General features: G+C 43.7%; 1 protein-coding gene across 1 annotated transcript in view; it reads left to right on the forward strand.

The window, feature by feature from the left end:
• Window positions 1-5,308: 5,308 nt before the first annotated feature.
• Window positions 5,309-22,174, forward strand: part of ctc1 (CTS telomere maintenance complex component 1) — a 40,387-nt gene continuing 23,521 nt past the window's right edge. Inside the window, 13 exon segments of the mRNA XM_063900551.1 lie at window positions 5,309-5,487; window positions 13,882-13,981; window positions 14,094-14,172; window positions 14,259-14,481; window positions 15,629-15,686; window positions 15,689-15,860; window positions 16,396-16,543; window positions 16,669-16,968; window positions 19,183-19,409; window positions 19,555-19,696; window positions 20,376-20,423; window positions 20,425-20,564; window positions 21,552-21,703. Of these exon segments, the coding sequence (XP_063756621.1) occupies window positions 5,437-5,487; window positions 13,882-13,981; window positions 14,094-14,172; window positions 14,259-14,481; window positions 15,629-15,686; window positions 15,689-15,860; window positions 16,396-16,543; window positions 16,669-16,968; window positions 19,183-19,409; window positions 19,555-19,696; window positions 20,376-20,423; window positions 20,425-20,564; window positions 21,552-21,703 (1,840 nt within the window). The 5' untranslated portion in view covers window positions 5,309-5,436.

Genomic DNA, 22,174 nt, shown 5'->3' on the forward strand with positions numbered 1-22,174 from the left:
GTGACCTGAAGTCATGTGACCGTGCTGTAGTTCCTTTATAGCCCAATATTAGCCGCCTTTAGCTTAGCGGTGGTGAGGTGAAGTCATGTGACCGTGCTGTAGTTCCTTTATAGCCCAACATTAGCCTCCTTTAGCTTAGCGGTGGTGGAACGAAGTCATGTGACCGTGCTGTAGTTCCTTTATAGTCCAATATTAGCCGCCTTTAGCTTAGCGGTGGTGGAACGAAGTCATGTGACCGTGCTGTAGTTCCTTTATAGCCCAACATTAGCCGCCTTTAGCTTAGCGGTGGAGATGTGAAGTCATGTGACCGTGCTGTAGTTCCTTTATAGCCCAACATTAGCCTCCTTTAGCTTAGCGGTGGTGGAACGAAGTCATGTGACCATGCTGTATTTCCTTTATAGCCCAACATTAGCCTCCTTTAGCTTAGCGGTGGTGGAACGAAGTCATGTGACCGTGCTGTAGTTCCTTTATAGCCCAACATTAGCCTCCTTTAGCTTAGCGGTGGTGGAACGAAGTCATGTGACCGTGCTGTAGTTCCTTTATAGCCCAATATTAGCCTCCTTTAGCTTAGCGGTGGTGGAACGAAGTCATGTGACCGTGCTGTAGTTCCTTTATAGCCCAACATTAGCCTCCTTTAGCTTAGCGGTGGTGGAACGAAGTCATGTGACCGTGCTGTAGTTCCTTTATAGCCCAACATTAGCCTCCTTTAGCTTAGCGGTGGTGGAACGAAGTCATGTGACCGTGCTGTAGTTCCTTTATAGCCCAACATTAGCCGCCTTTAGCTTAGCGGTGGAGACGTGAAGTCATGTGACCGTGCTGTAGTTCCTTTATAGCTAGGGTGACCATTTCCATAACACCGAAAAGGAGGACATTATGCGGCATATCAATAAATTGCTATGATGTACATAGGACTCTGGTATACTCTCATTTACAATACAATTTTGTGTGGTTCAAAGATGATGTTTGTGTAGCTGAATAGGAAAAAATATGAATGAAAAGTCAAAAAGGGTTTGTTCACAGTATTTGTATTTATTCAATACATTGTGGTGTTCAAAAACTGACCACTGAGATGAATCTTTTAAAGTGCAGAGTGCCACAAAGCATAACATGTGTGGACTTAAATGGAAAAAACAAATAACAGGTAACATACATAATAATACAAAAATGCTTTTTTGAAAAGCATAAATAACCTTTTATGTAAACAACAAAGGAGATTGTAAAAAACCAACATTCACATTCAACTGCTCAAAAAGTATAGCATTTCTAAAGTGCTTCAGTCTTTTGGGGACTTGTCTTCAGTGTCTTCATCTGTATATGTGTGTGTGTGTGTGTGTGTGTGTGTGTGTGTGTGTGTGTGTGTGTGTGTGTGTGTGTGTGTGTGTGTGTGTGTGTGTGTGTGTGTGTGTGTGTGTGTGTGTGTGTGTGTGTGTGTACAGCAGTCCACCTGTATTTAGGCAAACTCCACATTCACCCTCTGTAGCAGCTCAGGAGACAACAGCACCTCTGACATCATGGCTTCCAAGCCCCCACTGCCCCTGGGCCTGTTTATATCCTGCAGGGACTGGTACAAGATAACAACATAGCAAGAATACTGTTATCAACCTTCAAAAATCTGTATTGTTTTCAACCCGATAAATATAAATATTTCATGCAGCCCATCAGTGAAATCATAAGACTAGTGTACTCACCAAAGTAGTTGATTGTCTATCTGCAATACTTCTGTTCTGTCCTGGCTGCATCCAAGAGTTTTTTGTTTTCAATGAACTTCTTGTACACCTCTGTGCAGGGATAAGTGAAATCGACACACACTTGCAGCTCAGCCTTGACACTGTCCACATCCAGGCGATTCCTCTCGTTTCTCCATGCAGTTATCATTGAAAAGACACGTTCTGTGTGTGCATTGCTGCATGGGATGGAGAAAATATAGGCGCTGACCTTCCTGAGATTCACAAGTGGTACATCTGCTTTGGAAAACAGTTTCAAATATCGTTCCTCACTGTGGCAACCTTCCATTTCTGGTGAGCTGAAGGAACCTTCCACCATGGCATATTCCTCATACAGTCCATCCATATCAATGTCCAGATTGCAGGCCTGGACAGCAGCACTGTAGTCTTCAAATGGCACAGAAGTTTTGAGGCCAAGCTTGGCCACTTTGCTATGAAAGCTTGTGTCAGAGAAGTCATATCTTTCACTGATGTATTTCTTTGCTCTTTCATAAAAAAGCAGAACATCTGCTTCACAATTTTTTGACTGGCAAGGGGGCAGCTGCTTCAGTTTGCTGTTAACAGTAACCCCAAAGAACCTGTCCTTCATCCTTCTTTCTAGCTTTTGTTTTAGTTCAGTCATTACCTTAAACACTGATGTAATGCTGAAGGATTTTGCCTCAAGTGCTTCGATCGTGTCGGAGAAGACCTTAAGAACATGGCTGAGAAACAGAAAATATGTCTCTGACACCTCATTGCTTTCCTCTCCAAAACATCTCCACACAGTTCTGGCACAGTCCCCCTCACCCTCACTCTGGAAGTAGCTGGTCAGGGCCTTCCAATATTTCAGGATTCTGTCAATGGATGGCAGCAGGGACAACCACCTGGTGACAACATGCCGCAGCAGGTTGCATTCCTCCACCTCCACAAACTCACAGAATTCCTTTAATTGCGCTGTTCTGCTTGCTGATATGCTGAAATGGCTGTAAACCTTCAGCACAGCATTTTCCACATCAAAATCAAGGCTGTTTGCTGCATATCTGGTTGCGTTATGCAGAATATGGGCCAAACTGTTTGCAGGGAGCACATCTTTTTGGCTCAGTTTCAACTTCTGATACACACTGTTATGTTTGCCATAATTGACACTGGCATTGTCTGCTGCATATGCAGACATGTTCTTCACTTCTAAGCCAGACATCTCAAGTTTTGCCAGCAGCTGGATTGTTATGGCGTGTGACGTTTCGTTGCTGTCACTATAGAAATCCAACAGGACATGTTGGATGCCTTCATCAAAGTGAAAATACCTTACCACAATGAGAAAACACTTGGTCGTTCCTTTATTTGAGGCGTCGGTTGCCACGGAAAAGGGTAGGTTGTTTTCTTTTATGTAGTCGGTATGTAACTGTACAGAATAGGGCCGAGGACGTTCTCGCACAATGCCTTGGCTTTTGTTCGGCCACAGGTCATCCCTTTAGCTGTGGGCGAGTCACTGAAAATCTCCCGGTCCACTTTCACGCTGCAGTCTACACTTCTGTACCACTGGTGTTGCTTTACAGCATGGTAAACCTTGCACAGCTCAGCAGCGGTTATTTTATTATCCAGGGGCGACGAGGCTTCACGAAAAAATGTCCTCATTGAAGAGGTACCTGCCGCACGTCTATTAGTTTTATGCTTCTCCGTATCCGCATGTCGTTCAATGGCAGCTTTTCCCTTACTGCTTATGTCAAAATCACAACGACAAAGTGTGCAGAAGCCATGAAAGGAGTCTCGACTGCTTTTAGATATAAAATCGTGCTCTTTCGTCCATTCTGGATTGAATGAGGTCTTACGTTTTGGTATGATGCACACTTTCTGTCAAAGAAGCCGGCATATGTATGACGTGGCAGCACATGGAGCCTTGTTTACGTTTTTAACCAATGATATAGCAGATATTTATCTGACACCGCTCTTAGCCAATCATTTGTTAGAACAGATATGTTACGGCATTGGACGTTGTGCTGCGTCCCAGCAAAGATTATAGAACTCCGCTCTTCAAGCCTAGTGCCTCAAGAAGGAGGACAAATACGCGTCCGGCTTGATGCTGCGCCGGACAGGGCATTGAAAAGCCGGACGTCTGGCCACCCTATTTATAGCCCAATATTAGCCACCTTTAGCTTAGCCTAGTTTATATTAATCACATTATAGTTTTATATTAATCACATTATATTAATCACATTATATTAATCACATTATATTAATCACATTATATTAATCACATTATATTAATCACATTATATTAATCACATTATATTAATCACATTATATTAATCACATTATAGTTTATATTAATCACATTATATTAATCACATTATATTAATCACATTATATTAATCACATTATATTAATCACATTATATTAATCACATTATTTAATCACATTATATTAATCACATTATATTAATCACATTATATTAATCACATTATAGTTTATATGAATCACATTTATAGTTTAAGTATAAATCACATTATAGTTTATATTAATCACATTATATAATCACATTTTATTAATCACATTATAGTTTATATTAATCACATTATAGTTTATATTAGTCACATTAAAGTCTATATTAATCACATATATTAATCACATTTTATTAATCACTTCTATTAATCACATTATATTTAATCACTTTATAGTCTATATAATCACTTATAGTCTATATTTAATCACATTATATAATCACATTATTGTAATACATTTTATTAATCACATTTTGTTATATCACATAATAGTAATCACATTATATTAATCACTTTATAGTAATCACATTATATTAATATTTTTTCAAACATTATATTAATCACATTATATTAATAACATTTTATATTAAATCATTTAGTTATATAATCACAGTATAGTCTTATTAATCACATTATAGTTTATATTAATCACTTAGAGTTTATATAATCACAAATTATATTAATCACATTTAGTTTATATTAATCACATTATAGTCTGTATTAAACTCTACATTGATCAGGACCTCAGACTTTGCCTGTAGCTTCTGCTCTTGGCCTTAAACCCTGACCCTTTATTTCAGTGCTTCTTGTACTCGAAATGAACCTGAGAGGGATATTTCTGTGAAAGGACAAATGTGATTTCTAGAATAGTGTGTGTTAAATAGTAATAGTATACTCATTATGAATGATCAATCATGCTTGTTATAGTGTGTGTTCAGTACAGTGAACACAGTTGTTTTGCCTCAGAGATAATATGCTGCAGAGGTCCAGTCCCGCTACAGCTCTCGGTCGTTTGATGGTCTTGGTCCCCCTCAGGTTTCCTGCCCACAGTCTGTCCCCCCGTTGAGATTGGCTGTATTCTCTGCTGTGTGTTCCTCTGGTCTCCGCTGAAAGGGGGGGGGGGCTCTGTGAATCAGCGCTATGATTGGCCGGCAGGTGGGAGGTAAACTCTTCGTCCTCCGGGGGACTCTTCGCTCTGACAGCGCTCATTAACCCCGGCAGGCTTCATACAGAGCGAGGGTTTCAGTGCCCGGAGTATCGGACTGTATGCACCGGGCATTCACGCTGCGCAGTCTCGCACTCTGAGCCTCACAGGGTTCCGTAGCGGACCCGGAAGTGAGCTGGGCGGGATCGTTTTGTTTACATCAGAGCGGCACGTTGTTGTTAGTTGTTGTTAGTTGTTGTTAGTTGTTGTTTGTTGGTGACTCGGTAATAAGACCGGCAATGAGGATCTGATGGAGTCCCTGCAGCTGTTCCTGGATCAGTTCCCGCCCTACGGAGAGGCCGTCAGTAACTATATACAGAACTATTACTCTAACCTGTCTGAGAAGAGAAGTACTAAACTACCACTAATATAACTAATATCACTAATATAACTAATATAACTCATATAACTAATATCACTAATATAACTAATATCACTAATATAACTAATATAACTCATCATGTATATCACTAATATAACTAATATCACTAATATAACTCATCATGTATATCACTAATATAACTAATATCACTAATATAACTCATCATGTATATCACTAATATAACTAATATCACTAATATAACTCATCATGTATATAACTAATATAACTCATCATGTATACCACTAATATAACTCATCATGTATATAACTAATATCACTAATATAACTAATATAACTCATCATGTATATCACTAATATAACTCATATAACTAATATAACTAATAACTAATATAACTAATATAACTCATATAACTCATATAACTAATATAACTCATAACTAATATAACTAATATAACTAATATCACTAATATAACTCATATAACTAATATAACTCATAACTAATATAACTAATATAACTAATATCACTAATATAACTCATATCACTAATATAACTAATATAACTAATATAACTAATATCACTAATATCACTAATATAACTCATCATGTATATCACTAATATCACTAATATAACTAATATAACTCATCATGTATATCACTAATATCACTAATATAACTAATATAACTCATCATGTATATCACTAATATAACTAATATAACTCATCATGTATACCACTAATATAACTCATCATGTATATCACTAATATAACTAATATAACTCATCATGTATATAACTAATATAACTCATCATGTATATCACTAATATAACTCATAACTAATATAACTCATCATGTATATCACTAATATAACTCATAACTAATATAACTAATATCACTAATATAACTAATATAACTCATCATGTATATCACTAATATAACTCATAACTAATATAACTAATATCACTAATATAACTAATATAACTCATCATGTTTATCACTAATATAACTCATAACTAATATAACTCATCATTGTATATCACTAATATAACTCATAACTAATATAACTAATATCACTAATATAACTAATATAACTCATCATGTTTATCACTAATATAACTCATAACTAATATAACTCATATCACTAATATAACTAATATAACTAATATAACTCATATAACTCATATAACTAATATAACTAATATAACTAATATAACTCATAACTAATATAACTCATCATGTATATCACTAATATAACTCATAACTAATATCACTAATATAACTAATATAACTAATATAACTCATATAACTAATATAACTAATATAACTCATATAACTCATATAACTAATATAACTAATATAACTCATATAACTAATATAACTCATATAACTAATATAACTAATATAACTCATAACTAATATAACTAATATAACTAATATAACTCATAACTAATATAACTAATATCACTAATATAACTCATATAACTAATATAACTCATAACTAATATAACTAATATAACTAATATAACTCATAACTAATATAACTCATCATGTATATAACTCATAACTAATATAACTAATATAACTCATAATGTATATAACTCATAACTAATATAACTAATATAACTAATATAACTCATATAACTCATATAACTAATATAACTAATATAACTAATATAACTCATATAACTAATATAACTCATATAACTAATATAACTCATAACTAATATAACTAATATAACTAATATAACTCATAACTAATATAACTAATATCACTAATATAACTCATATAACTAATATAACTCATAACTAATATAACTAATATAACTCATAACTAATATAACTCATCATGTATATAACTCATAACTAATATAACTAATATAACTCATAATGTATATAACTCATCATGTATATAACTCATAACTAATATAACTAATATAACTCATAACTAATATAACTCATCATGTATATAACTCATAACTAATATAACTAATATAACTCATAATGTATATAACTCATAACTAATATAACTAATATAACTCATATAACTCATAACTAATATAACTCATAACTAATATAACTCATCATGTATATAACTCATAACTAATATAACTAATATAACTCATAATGTATATAACTCATAACTAATATAACTAATATAACTCATAACTAATATAACTCATAATGTATATAACTCATAACTAATATAACTAATATAACTCATATAACTAATATAACTAATATAACTCATATAACTCATATAACTCATATAACTCATATAACTAATATAACTAATATCACTAATATCACTAATATAACTCATAACTAATATAACTCATCATGTATATAACTAATATAACTCATAACTAATATAACTCATATAACTCATATAACTAATATAACTCACCATGTATATAACTAATATAAACTAATATAACTCATAACTAATATAACTCATCATGTATATAACTAATATAACTCATAACTAATATAACTAATATAACTCATAACTAATATAACTCATAATGTATATAACTCATAACTAATATAACTAATATAACTCATCATGTATATAACTAATATAACTCATAACTAATATAACTAATATAACTCATAACTAATATAACTCATCATGTATATCACTAATATAACTCATAACTAATATAACTCATAACTAATATAACTAATATAACTCATAACTAATATAACTCATAACTAATATAACTCATAACTAATATAACTCATAACTAATATAACTAATATAACTCATAATGTATATAACTCATAACTAATATAACTAATATAACTCATATAACTCATATAACTCATATAACTCATATAACTAATATAACTAATATAACTAATATCACTAATATAACTAATATAACTCATCATGTATATAACTCATAACTAATATAACTAATATAACTCATCATGTATATCAGATCAGATCTGGAAGGCATAGCAATCTAGATTAGGGACCCTCAGGCCTCCTGTGAGCTTACTTCTTTTTAAGTGTTTAATTAAATTCTGGCACGTTTTCCACCCCAGAGACACTGAAATGAGAGAGTGCATTCAGAGACATGTTTAGGGGGGAGCAGGAATCCTAAAGAACAGGACATGTGAGGTAAAGCATTGTTTCAATAGTGCAGATTCTGCCTTGCATAGAAACTTGAAGAGAGCCCCATCTCTTTAGATCATGTTCTAATTTCCTTTTTACTCCATAAAAGCTTTCTTTAACGATTCGATGAAGGTTAGGGCACATCTTTATGCCAATGTAGGTGAAAGAGGTGCAGACAGGGACACCAGCTGGTAGATGGACATCCTTCGCTGCTGAGTTTAGAGGGGGGAGAGCAGGTTTAGACCAGTTTATGTATCCTGACATGAAAATCATTGAAAAGAGTCAGGACATGTGGTAAAGACTCCTGGATGTTGGAAAGGAAAGGAATCATCGGCATACAATGAGAGTTTAGGGTTAGAGAGGTCTATACTTACTGGAGATAGGACATGGCCTGTGCCATAGGTTCTAGTGATAGGCCAAACAAGAGGGGTGAGCACTGGCAGCCCTGCCTCCTTCCTCTATGCAGGGAAAAGGCTGGTGACTGAAAGGTGCCAGTGAGGACAGAGGCTGTGGCCCCCCCATATAACAATCATAGAGATATACTTTGGCCCAAAGCCAAATCTTTCTAGGACCAACCAGAAATAGCCCCATTCAAGGCGGTCCAAAGCCTTCTCTGCATCGAGCGAAAGCACAGCACACTTCGCTGGCCTCTGGAATGATCCCTGTTGGATGCAGAGTTTATAGAGTCTCACCTTAATGGTCCCACCTGGTCCCAGCATGTTAGCGTAGAATGAGCATAGAACTCTGGAGGTAGGCCGTCAACACCAGGTGCCTATGTTCAAGGGTTTCAGTGAAATAGGGGTTTCAAGGTCTGCCATGTCATCGTCATCCACTTTAGGCAAAGCTAACCTCTGAAGAAACGTACCGCAAGTATCAACATTCAGTGAAGCTTAGAGATCGCTGTAAAGCGTTTTCAACTCGTCGTTAATGGCAGCAGGTTGTGTCACAACCTCACCCTGTGTCGTTCGGATTGCACTGATTAGTGCTCTGGACTCACACGGTCTAAGAGCTAGCAGTGTGCTTGGGCAGTCACATCATAGTAATATCTTTGCTTTGTTCAGGTCTTATAGACTCTGCCGTTCCTAAGGACAGGCTGCGGGATTCCCCTCAGTGCAGGAGAAAGGTAGTGTTGCTCACTGAAGGTGCTGTTAGTGGTTCCTGTTCTTTCGTTCTCAGTGCCATTAAGCCGGCTAGTGAGTGCACTTCATAGGAGAAACCAATACATGTACCTGACCCCTTTAGCTGATTCCCACATTGCTTGTGCTTGGTGCAGCTTTCTTTGTTGTGGTGAATACCTCCTTTAAGTAGATCCTTCATATGGGATATAACTGTGTTGTTACTGAGGACAGAGGCATTGAATCTCCATCTGCGTGCTTTAGGGTGACTAACAACTGGTGCCAGTACACAAGTAACTGGGGCATGATCAGAAACAAACTGGGGGGCATATTAATATGACTCCTGTTATTTATTATGGAGGGACTTACTAATACATCGTCTATTCTGGAGGATGTGCCATGGCGGCCTGAATGGAATGAGTATGCCTTAAGTGTATCATCACGGAGACGCCAGAGATCCACCGCATTTAGATCAGTCAGGAAGGATCTCAGAGATGAAGACGAGGGGGGTGCAAGAAGGGCTTCTGCTGGACCGTTCTGGACACAGAGTTGCATTGAAACCACGTCCCATAATACTCCGTCACGGTATTTCAGTAAAGAGCTGCTGATGGATGGTAGAAGACCTTCATCGTGTCTGTTGGGTGCATAGATATCGGCAGCTAGAGCCTTCGCACAATTAATAGAGATCAAAAACGCAATGATCGTTACCATGATCCACACACACTGTTTCAGCAATGATTAGTGCACCCTCTGGTTTGGAGGAGGCGCAGGACTGAGCTATGGCTTTGTAGTACTGTTTTCATAATAGATGACATTATTAACAGGGCTGCAACTGACGCTTATTTTAGTAGTCGACTAGTCGGGAGATTATTTTTTGATTAGTCAACGATTATCAGCCCCCCCCCATTATTACAGGTGTCAGGACATATTTGACCTCACTTGCTCAAACCTGCATCCCTCAACATTAAGTCTCTTAGTAGATACATTAAAAGAGTGACTACAGCACCGGTAGGATAAGAAACTTAAGCTTCACAGCTTTGATGTATTTTAATACATTCATGTATTGTAATACACATAAAAAGTATTGGCCCAAACAAATAGTCATACAATCATTTAATAACAGCAAGTAAAGTGCGAGAGCCTGTAGAGTAACACAAGGTAGCACCCTCTGCCCCAGCACGGGGCAATGTAAACACTGAGGAATAACTTCGCTCAAAGTGACATTCATTTTATGTTACTTAAACTGATGGCTTATTGCAGTGCATTAAAGTAAGCGTGTCTACATGTTCAGGGTCAAGACGAGCTCTTTTCCTGGAGAATATGTTCCCTGCTGCAGAGAAGAGGCGCTCAGATGGTGTGGAGGTAGCAGGATTGCATAAGAATGACTTGGGTAAAATTGCCAGTGTTGGGTACTTGGTCTCGTTGAGCTTCCACCAGGACAACGGACACTGTTTCTTCGAGACTGGTGGCTCAGCAAAGTACATCAGCACCTGTCATGAGACATAAGATGAAAATTAGCATGGTGGATGAATCTGATATGTTGCATCTCCAATAAAACCAGAAGAAAAACTGACTTCATTAGTGACTAGTTGCTCATGTGATTCCTGCTGATCAGCATCATCATCACTATCTGAATCGAGGACTGACCCAGACTTGTGTGTTTCATTAGCCGAGGATGTTGCATACACATCATCTGATGGTGTGGACTCCCCTCTGCTGTGCTGGTTCCTCTCCGAGGCACTCTGTAGGGCTAGAGCTTGTAGTTTATTCTGCATGCTGAACTTCTCCTCTGGTGTCAGGAATTTCAGTTTTTGAAATCTTGGGTCAGGTGCAGCTGCAATGACGTGTTAGCTTGAACTATCATCTGTGACATTGACCACTTTAGAGTAGCATTCGTTCATCTCCAATGAGGCCGCAGTCTGAAAAGCCTGCACTGGCGCTGCATCATAGGCAACACTGGTGGACTTCAATAGCCCTCTGTACAGAGGAGGCAAGGTAGAGATTGTCACATACCTTTCTCCGCTCAAGTACACAGTGGCACATTCAAATGCCTCAAGCGCTTTTGCTAGGTCTTCCAAGGTCGGGTTTCAGGTCCAGGTACCTTTTACCTTGCTGCGTTGTTGTTGGATCTGACAGAGAGGCAGTAACTGGCCATCTTTGTAAAGTAGACGGGTGATCATGTGATAAGTACTATTCCATCTAGTGGAGATGTCCTGGATGAGACGGTGATCCGGGGTCTCCATCTGTTTCTGCTTAACCTTTAGTTTGCTTGAAGCCAATTCACTTTTTTTTAAAGTGCTCCACAACAGCCCTCACCTCAGTGCATTACTGATCTGTGTTTGCTTCAGAGCATGGTTGACCACCAGCTGTAAGGTGTGGCCTGCACAACGGACCGAAGCCACCCATGTCTAACTGGTAAAAGGTTAGCAGCCAGCCCCATATTACGGCATTGTCATGGACAATCCCTACAATCTTAGAGGGGGGAGTTTCTTTTCTAAAGCCTCCTCGATCCACTCTGCGATGTTGGCGCCAGTGTGCCGTTCCTCAAGTGGCATTGCTGTCAGGCAGAAGTTTTTGATCACCCAATCATCACTTAAATAATGGCAAGTGATGCCCAGGTATGCTTCTGTGGCAATACTGGTCCAGGCAATTGGTAGTCAGGGCGATCTTGCCCCTTGCTGATTTGAGAGCATCTTTAACATGATTGAGAATTGCTTCATACTCTCCCTCCATGAGCTTGGTAAAATGTGTTCTTGAAGGTAACGTGTAGTCAGGATTGAAAGTGTGGATCATTTGCTTGAAACCCTCGCATTCCACCGTTGACATTGGCCTCATGTCGTGGACCAGCATGTTTAGAACGCTGTCAGAGAGGAGTCTGTCCATTTGAGGGGTGCAGACGCCTCTCCGCAGGTCGAAGTCATCCACAAGCCTTTGGCAAATGGCAAAATGAAAATAGAAAACTATGAGGCATAGTTATTGTAGACTTACATTAATCAATTCTATTGATTTTATCTGACAAATGAATGATTTATAATCAGTGATGTATACACTTATTATCTACGGTATGTATCTATCTTCCTATCCATTTAGCATACGTGCAGTCATGCAGAGCTAGGTAAAGTTAGGTAGGCGAGGTGACCGTGTGAATTTACAACGTTACCATGAGGGAAGAGGGACACTTAGACTGTAATTCAATGTTCTTATGCATTTGGGTTAACACACTATCTTTCATGAGAGGGCCTAAAAGTAACTAATGTCACTCTGGAGTAGAGGACGCGTTTTCCGAAAGGTCAACAAAAACCGGCTAACTTACCCATCCGGAACTTCGGGCGCTAGACGTCCTGGTGTTTGCGTTTAAGATGCTGATGCATCGCCGTTGTACTGCCGTGGTAGGCCCGCCCTGCGTTGCAGACAGTACACTTGACTTGTTTATGAGCTTTATTTTCTTTAAAAATGCCCAGACTTTAGAAAATCGCGGCAGAGTCGGCGCCAGAGCAGATCTACTGGAGGGGCATTGGGTCATTGGCGGAGGGGCTTGCTTGCTTTTGTGACATTAAAAACTCTTTAGCAGCTTCGAACTCAGCGTCAATTATAGTCGATTGTGACAGATCGAGAATATGCTTCACAGCTGGTAGGAGGGGCATCAATGACCGCTAGGGGGGGCACGGCCCTCGAATGCCCCCCCTTAGCGCCGGCACTGAATCGCGGTCTCAATTTTACTGCAGTCTGCTCACGCTGATCCGGAGCCTCTGCCATGATTCATCTGTTAAAGTCAGTGGTTGGTTTAGGACGCAGATGGTGCAAAGATGAAGCTACTTCTATTTTATTGGCGGTTGGCATCCAACATTACCGCCACCACCTGTTTTGCTTGCCCTTCAGAACCGGAAGCAGTAAAATGCTAATCCGCAGCATACTAAATGACGGCGGTGGGTTGCCAACTCTATTGCAATTTCGTTCGGTGTTCTAATGAGTCATGAGTTAAATGCTTAGGTTGCTTAAATAATACGACGCGTCGACAACTGCACTTTGCGAGTCGTTGCAGCTTTAGTTATTAATAATAATTCTAATAACAACAACAACAACAACAGCTCCTGGATGTGTTTAACCCTCACCTCTCTCTGCAGGAGTCTCTGTGGCTGCAGCAGATTTTCAGCTTCGTCTCAGATCACCTGTTTCCGGTCCTCACTGGCCCCGCCCCTCCTGCAGATGACCCCTTACTGACAGGTCAGGCAGCCAATCAGCTCTGACTATCCCCTAGCTGATGTGGAAACAACATGCTGCAAGAAGAAGCTTTTCAATTACAGCAGGGGTTGAGAGTGTGTGTGTTGTGTTGCAGGTGTGTGTCAACTGAGTGTGTGTGTGGTGAAGCAGCTCCAGCAGAGTTGTGTCACACACAGCTTACCTGTCAGCTACAGGTATGCCAGCAGCAGCAGCATCATCATTATTACCATTAAACATTACTTTACTAACCATGATTAAAGTGACCCCCCCCCCCCAACAGGCCGGTGTGTGTGTCCGAGCTGCTCTCACGGCAGCACCTGCCCTGCTGCAGTCACCTGTCCTGGAGCACCCATCAGCATCGAGCGTGGGTCAGGGAGGCGGAGCTCTCAGTGCCAGGTCAGCAGGCTCTGCCACGGGTCAGCCTGCTGCTGATTGGCTGTCTGAGGGAGGGGCGGGGCGGAGAGTGGAGGCTGACCGACGCCAGCGGCAGCGTCAGGTGTGAGGTGAGGTGATGCGTTCAGGGACCTGCAGTGTGATGCTTTCAGGGACCTGCAGCGTGATGCCTTTAGGGATTGAGGGACCTGCAGCGTGATGCCTTCAGGGACCTGCAGTGTGATGCCTTCAGGGACCTGCAGCGTGAAGCCTTTAGGGATTGAGGGACCTGCAGTGTGATGCCTTCAGGGATTGAGGGACCTGCAGTGTGATGCCTTCAGGGATCTGCAGTGTGATGCCTTCAGGGACCTGCAGTGTGATGCCTTCAGGGATTCAGGGACTTGTAGCACGATGCCTTCAGGGACCTGCAGCGTGATGCCTTCAGGGACCTGCAGCCTGATATCTACAGGGACCTGCAGCATGATGCCTTCAGGGAATCAGGGACCTGCAGCGTGATGCCTTCAGGGAATCAGGGACCTGCAGTGTGATGCCTTCAGGGACCTGCAGTGTGATGCCTTCAGGGACCTGCAGCGCGATGCCTTCAGGGACCTGCAGCGCGATGCCTTCAGGGACCTGCAGCGCGATGCCTTCAGGGACCTGCAGCGCGATGCCTTCAGGGACCTGCAGCGCGATGCCTTCAGGGACCTGCAGCGCGATGCCTTCAGGGACCTGTAGTGTGATGCCTTCAGGGACCTGCAGTGTGATGCCTTCAGGGATTCAGGGACCTGCAGTGTGATGCCTTCAGGGATTCAGGGACCTGCAGTGCGATGCTTGCAGGGACCTGCAGTGCGATGCCTTCAGGGACCTGCATCGTGATGCCTTCAGGGACCTGCAGGGCGATGCTTGCAGGGACCTGCAGCGCGATGCCTTCAGGGACCTGCAGCGCGATGCCTTCAGGGACCTGCATCGTGATGCCTTCAGGGACCTGCAGTGTGATACCTTCATGAACCTGCAGTGTGATGCTTTCCGGGACCTGCAGCGTGATGCCTTCAGGGATCTGCAGTGTGATGCCTTCATGAACCTGCAGTGTGATGCTTTCCGGGACCTGCAGCGTGATGCTTTCAGGGACCTGTAGCGTGATGCGTTCAGGGACCTGTAGCGTGATGCGTTCAGGGACCTGCAGTATGATGCCTTCATGAACCTGTAGTGTGATGCTTTCAGGGGTGAAGGACAGTGGGATGCGTTCAAGGCTCTAAGTTCCTGTCTGTCTCTCTGCAGTGCATGTCTCCCTCTCCTCTGTGGCTGAACCGTCCTGTCTTCCTGCCCCACTGGAACTACATCCCCACAATGCCATAGGGCAGGAGGAGGCCGGGGGCTGGGTGGAACTGATTGGACCTCCTGTAGTGCTGTGTCGTGGAGCTGAGGAGGGATTGGCTGTCGGCCCTGATAGAGGGGCGGGGCTTAGCGGAGTGGTTGGAGTCAGAGAGGCAGCGGACTTTCTGAAGAACAGGTGAGTGACCCGTCTGTCTCTGTTTGTCTCTGACCTGTCTGTCTCTGACCTGTCTGTCTCTCAGGACTTGGGGTCAGCATGTCTCACCTGTGAATCTCTCACCTGTCTGTCTCTCAGAGTCAGCGTGTCTCACCTCCCTGTCTCTCAGGACTCGGGGTGGCATGTCTCACCTGTCTGTCTCTCACCAGTCTGTCTCTCAGGACTCGGGGGTGGCGTGTCTCACCTTTCTGTCTCTCAGCTGTTTGTCTCTCAGGACTTGGGGTCAGCGTGTCTCACCTGTCTGTCTCTCACCTGTCTGTCTCTCAGGATTTGGGGTCAGCGTGTCTCACTTGTCTGTCTCTCACTCATCTGTCTCTCAGGACTCGGGGTTCAGCGTGTCTCACCTGTCTGTTTCTCAGGACTCGGGGTCAGCATGTCTCACCTGTCTGTCTCTCAGAGTCAGCGTGTCTCACCTGTCTGTCTCTCACTCATCTGTCTCTCAGGACTCGGGGTCAGCGTGTCTCACCTGTCTGTCTCTCACCTGTCTGTCTCTCAGGACTCGGGGGCAGCGTGTCTCAGTGGCTGGTCTAGTGGGTTCAGTTTGCCCTCAGCTGGAAGTTACAGGAACGTCTTTCTTCTGCTTCTCACTGTCAGACGACTCTTCACCTGTCTCACCACCTGTCTCACTACCTGTACTCGTCAAGGTGAGTTCAGCTGCTGGATTTATTCTCCCTAGTAAATCAATTTAACAGGACTACAGCAAACATCATTATCATGTTATAGTTTACAGTGTGTGTGTGTGTGTGTGTGTGTGTGTGTGTGAGAGCAGGGCAGCAGGCTATGGTGGGCTCAGTGTGTGTGTGTGGGTCAGCGTGTGTGTGTGACGGCGCTGCGTGTGTGTGTCCTGCGAGGCTGGAGAGGAAACAACATCCTGTGTGTGACCGAGTGCTCTGAAATACACACCGACTACACACACCCTGCTGCGCCCCACACACACACTCCCGCTGTCACACCTGGCCCGCCGATGATGTCTCAGGTCGAAGGTGAGGACTGTGAGGAGGCGGGGCCTGAGAGAGACCCAGGCCAATCAGCTGCCAGGGTGAAGAAGTCCCGAGTCATCAGTTACCAGGTAAACTACTTACCATTGTGTAAGCCCCGCCCCTGTCCTCTGATATACTGTTACCTGTGTAAGCCCCGCCCCTGTCCTCTGATATACTGTTACCTGTGTGTAAGCCCCGCCCCTGTCCTCTGATATACTGTTACCTGTGTAAGCCCCGCCCCTGTCCTCTGATATACTGTTACCTGTGTAAGCCCCGCCCCTGTCCTCTGATATACTGTTACCTGTGTGTAAGCCCCGCCCCTGTCCTCTGATATACTGTTACCTGTGTAAGCCCCGCCCCTGTCCTCTGATATACTGTTACCTGTGTAAGCCCCGCCCCTGTCCTCTGATATACTGTTACCTGTGTGTAAGCCCCACCCCTGTCCTCTGATATACTGTTACCTGTGTGTAAGCCCCGCCCCTGTCCTCTGATATGCTGTTACCTGTGTAAGCCCCGCCCCTGTCCTCTGATATGCTGTTACCTGTGTGTAAGCCCCGCCCCTGTCCTCTGATATACTGTTACCTGTGTGTAAGCCCCGCCCCTGTCCTCTGATATGCTGTTACCTGTGTAAGCCCCGCCCCTGTCCTCTGATATGCTGTTACCTGTGTGTAAGCCCCGCCCCTGTCCTCTGATATACTGTTACCTGTGTGTAAGCCCCGCCCCTGTCCTCTGATATGCTGTTACCTGTGTAAGCCCCGCCCCTGTCCTCTGATATGCTGTTACCTGTGTGTAAGCCCCGCCCCTGTCCTCTGATATACTGTTACCTGTGTAAGCCCCGCCCCTGTCCTCTGATATACTGTTACCTGTGTGTAAGCCCCGCCCCTGTCCTCTGATATGCTGTTACCTGTGTAAGCCCCGCCCCTGTCCTCTGATATACTGTTACCTGTGTAAGCCCCGCCCCTGTCCTCTGATATACTGTTACCTGTGTAAGCCCTGCCCCTGTCCTCTGATATACTGTTACCTGTGTAAGCCCCGCCCCTGTCCTCTGATATGCTGTTACCTGTGTAAGCCCCGCCCCTGTCCTCTGATATACTGTTACCTGTGTGTAAGCCCCGCCCCTGTCCTCTGATATGCTTTTACCTGTGTGTAAGCCCCGCCCCTGTCCTCTGATAAGCTGTTACCTGTGTGTAAGCCCCGCCCCTGTCCTCTGATATACTGTTACCTGTGTGTAAGCCCCGCCCCTCTCTTCTGATAGGGCATAGTGACAGAGGTGGTGAGCGAGGGGGCGGGGCTGTACGTGATGGACAGGAGGGTGGGGCTGTGCCTTGCCTATCAGCCGTCTCTGAGGAGGAAGCTGAGAAGGAGACACCTTGAAGGATAGAGACACCTTGAAGGTGAGACACATTTCACAATAAAAGTCAGGATCAGATTCTTCCTTCTACAGTGTTCCTGTGCAGGGCTTTTATTGTGAAAGGAAAGATATGAGTGTTCCTGTGCAGGGCTTTTATTGTGAAAGGAAAGATATGAGTGTTCCTGTGCAGGGCTTTTATTGTGAAAGGAAAGATATGAGTGTTCCTGTGCAGGGCTTTTATTGTGAAAGGAAAGATATGAGTGTTCCTGTGCAGGGCTTTTATTGTGAAAGGAAAGATATGAGTGTTCCTGTGCAGGGCTTTTATTGTGAAAGGGCAGATGTGAGTGTTCCTGTGCAGGGCTTTTATTGTGAAAGGAAAGATATGAGTCTTCCTGTGCAGGGCTTTTATTGTGAAAGGAAAGATATGAGTGTTCCTGTGCAGGGCTTTTATTGTGAAAGGAGAGATATGATTGTTCCTGTGCAGGGCTTTTATTGTGAAAGGGCAGATGTGATTGTTCCTGTGCAGGGCTTTTATTGTGAAAGGAAAGATATGAGTCTTCCTGTGCAGGGCTTTTATTGTGAAAGGAAAGATATAATTGTTCCTGTGCAGGGCTTTTATTGTGAAAGGGCAGATGTGATTGTTCCTGTGCAGGGCTTTTATTGTGAAAGGAAAGATATGAGTCTTCCTGTGCAGGGCTTTTATTGTGAAAGGGCAGATGTGAGTGTTCCTGTGCAGGGCTTTTATTGTGAAAGGAAAGATATGAGTCTTCCTGTGCAGGGCTTTTATTGTGAAAGGAAAGATATGAGTGTTCCTGTGCAGGGCTTTTATTGTGAAAGGAAAGATATGACTGTTCCTGTGCAGGGCTTTTATTGTGAAAGGGCAGATGTGAGTGTTCCTGTGCAGGGCTTTTATTGTGAAAGGAAAGATATGAGTGTTCCTGTCCCCCTGTAGCTCCACCACGTCCACTTTCTGTACCGGCCCTGTCCCGACTTCCCTCCCAGCATGCTTTGCACCTGCCTGCGCTCCAGCCTCAGGGTGACTTCATTCAGCAGGGGGGGGCCGGCACCCACCTTCACCTGCCCTGGGGATGGAGCGTTACTACATTTACTGCTGCAGGGGGACAGGGGCGTGTCCGAATTCCTATGGAGCGCTCACCTGAGCTCCCAGCTGCAGCACAGGTGAGACACACACACACACACTGATTAACTCACCTGAGCTCCCAGCTGCAGCACAGGTGAGACACACACACGCACACGTGATGCGTTCAAGGACCTCTGAAATGTGACAACTTGTAATGTTTGTTTGTCCACCTGTCCCCCCCAGTCTTGTCCCAGGTGTCTTGAAGCAGTGTGTGTGTGTTCTGTCCTGGAAGCTGATGGAGTGTGTGTGGAGAGGACAAGAAGGACGGAGGAGAGACATCTATTGCGAGATGCTAGACGAGCCTCACACCTGTCCTCTGTCTCAGGTACACTCTCCTCTGTCTCAGGTACACCCACCTGTCCTCTGTCTCAGGTACACTCACCTCTCCTCTGTCTCAGGTACACTCTCCTCTGTCTCAGGTACACTCACCTGCCCTCTGTCTCAGGTACACTCTCCTCTCTCTCAGGTACACCCACCTGTCCTCTGTCTCAGGTACACTCTCCTCTGTGTCAGGTACACTCTCCTCTGTCTCAGGTACACCCACCTGTCCTCTGTCTCAGGTACACTCTCCTCTGTCTCAGGTTCACTCCTGTCCTCTGTCTCAGGTGCACTCTCTCTGTGTCAGGTACACTCTCCTCTGTCTCAGGTACACTCTCCTCTGTCTCAGGTACACCACCTTCCTCTGTCTCAGGTACACTCTCTCTGTGTCAGGTACACTCTCCTCTGTCTCAGGTACACTCTCCTCTGTCTCAGGTACACCACTTCCTCTGTCTCAGGTACACTCTCCTCTGTCTCAGGTACACTCTCCTCTGTCTCAGGTACACCCACCTGTCCTCTGTCTCAGGTACACCCACCTGTCCTCTGTCTCAGGTGCACTCTCCTCTGTCTCAGGTACACTCTCCTCTGTCTCAGGTACACCCACCTGTCCTGTTTCAGGTACACCCACCTGTCCTCTGTCTCAGGTACACTCACCTGTCCTCTGACTCACCTGTCTGTCCCCACAGTACCGGACGGACCCAGCTGTCCCTCAGGTCTTCAGTGTCTCTGCACTGGTTGAAGGTCCCACAGATGGACAGCTGGTCCTCAGTGTCTCTGCTGCCCCCTGGTGGGGGTCTGTCCTCAGAGCAGATCAACTCAGCGCTGTCATGGTCCTACAGGACGCTGACCTCTGACCCCCCCAGAGACACAAACAGGTAGATCCCCCCTGCTGTGATACTAATATAGAGTGTGTACAGGAGACCCCCCCTGATAGTGATACTAATATAGAGTGTGTACAGGAGACCCCCCCCTGCTGTGATACTAATATAGAGTGTGTACAGGAGACCCCCCCCTGATAGTGATACTAATATAGAGTGTGTACAGGAGACCCCCCCCTGATAGTGAGACTAATATAGAGTGTGTACAGGAGACCCCCCCCCTGATAGTGAGACTAATATAGAGTGTGTACAGGAGACCCCCCCCTGATAGTGATACTAATATAGAGTGTGTACAGGAGACCCCCCCTGATAGTGAGACTAATATAGAGTGTGTACAGGAGACCCCCCCCTGATAGTGATACTAATATAGAGTGTGTACAGGAGACCCCCCCCTGATAGTGAGACTAATATAGAGTGTGTACAGGAAACCCCCCCCTGATAGTGAGACTAATATAGAGTGTGTACAGGAGACCCCCCCCTGATAGTGAGACTAATATAGAGTGTGTACAGGAGACCCCCCCTGATAGTGAGACTAATATAGAGTGTGTACAGGAGACCCCCCCCCTGATAGTGATACTAATATAGAGTGTGTACAGGAGACCCCCCCCTGATAGTGAGACTAATATAGAGTGTGTACAGGAGACCCCCCCCTGATAGTGAGACTAATATAGAGTGTGTACAGGAGACCCCCCCCTGATAGTGAGACTAATATAGAGTGTGTACAGGAGACCCCCCCCTGATAGTGAGACTAATATAGAGTGTGTACAGGAGACCCCCCCTGATAGTGAGACTAATATAGAGTGTGTACAGGAGACCCCCCCCCTGATAGTGATACTAATATAGAGTGTGTACAGGAGACCCCCCCCCTGATAGTGATACTAATATAGAGTGTGTACAGGAGACCCCCCCCTGATAGTGATACTAATATAGAGTGTGTACAGGAGACCCCCCCCTGATAGTGATACTAATATAGAGTGTGTACAGGAGACCCCTCCTGCTGGTGGGGGTCCTGGAGCTGCCCTCTCTGGCGGGACAGACGCTGCAGCTCAGAGACGTGACGGGGGCCGTGGCCTGCGTCATCACGGAAACCAGTGAGGGGGGGGGTCAGAGGGCAGCCTTCAACACTGCATGGATAGGTACACACACACACACACACACACACACACACACACACACACACACACACACACACACACACACACACACACACAGAGTGAAATTCCAGAGGAAGAATAGGTTGATAACCTTTAAGAACCAAAAGGGCAAATTACATTCCACATCAGTACGCATCAATCCTGATCATCAAACTAAACATCTCATTTAAATTCAACACAGATCAAACTCAAACAGAAAACAGCAAACAAATGATTCTCTCAAACTAAACATTTGAAGTCCATACCAGTTGCGTCTGTGGTTGAACATGAGCTGTCAGTAGGCTGAGGAGACCGAGCAAAGAGGGCTCGCCGAGCTAACTCCAAACATGTTATACCCATGCTTGATTAGAGGTGCGCAGGTGAAATCGGTCCCTCCAGAAACATGGGTTGCATCCTGTCTGTTGGGTGAGCTCTCTCTGCGCCCTTCAGGCCTGGAGTTCCTCCACAGATGCT

The sequence above is a fragment of the Eleginops maclovinus genome, chromosome 14 (assembly GCF_036324505.1).
Source record: "Eleginops maclovinus isolate JMC-PN-2008 ecotype Puerto Natales chromosome 14, JC_Emac_rtc_rv5, whole genome shotgun sequence".
Taxonomy (NCBI): Eukaryota; Metazoa; Chordata; class Actinopteri; order Perciformes; family Eleginopidae; genus Eleginops; species Eleginops maclovinus.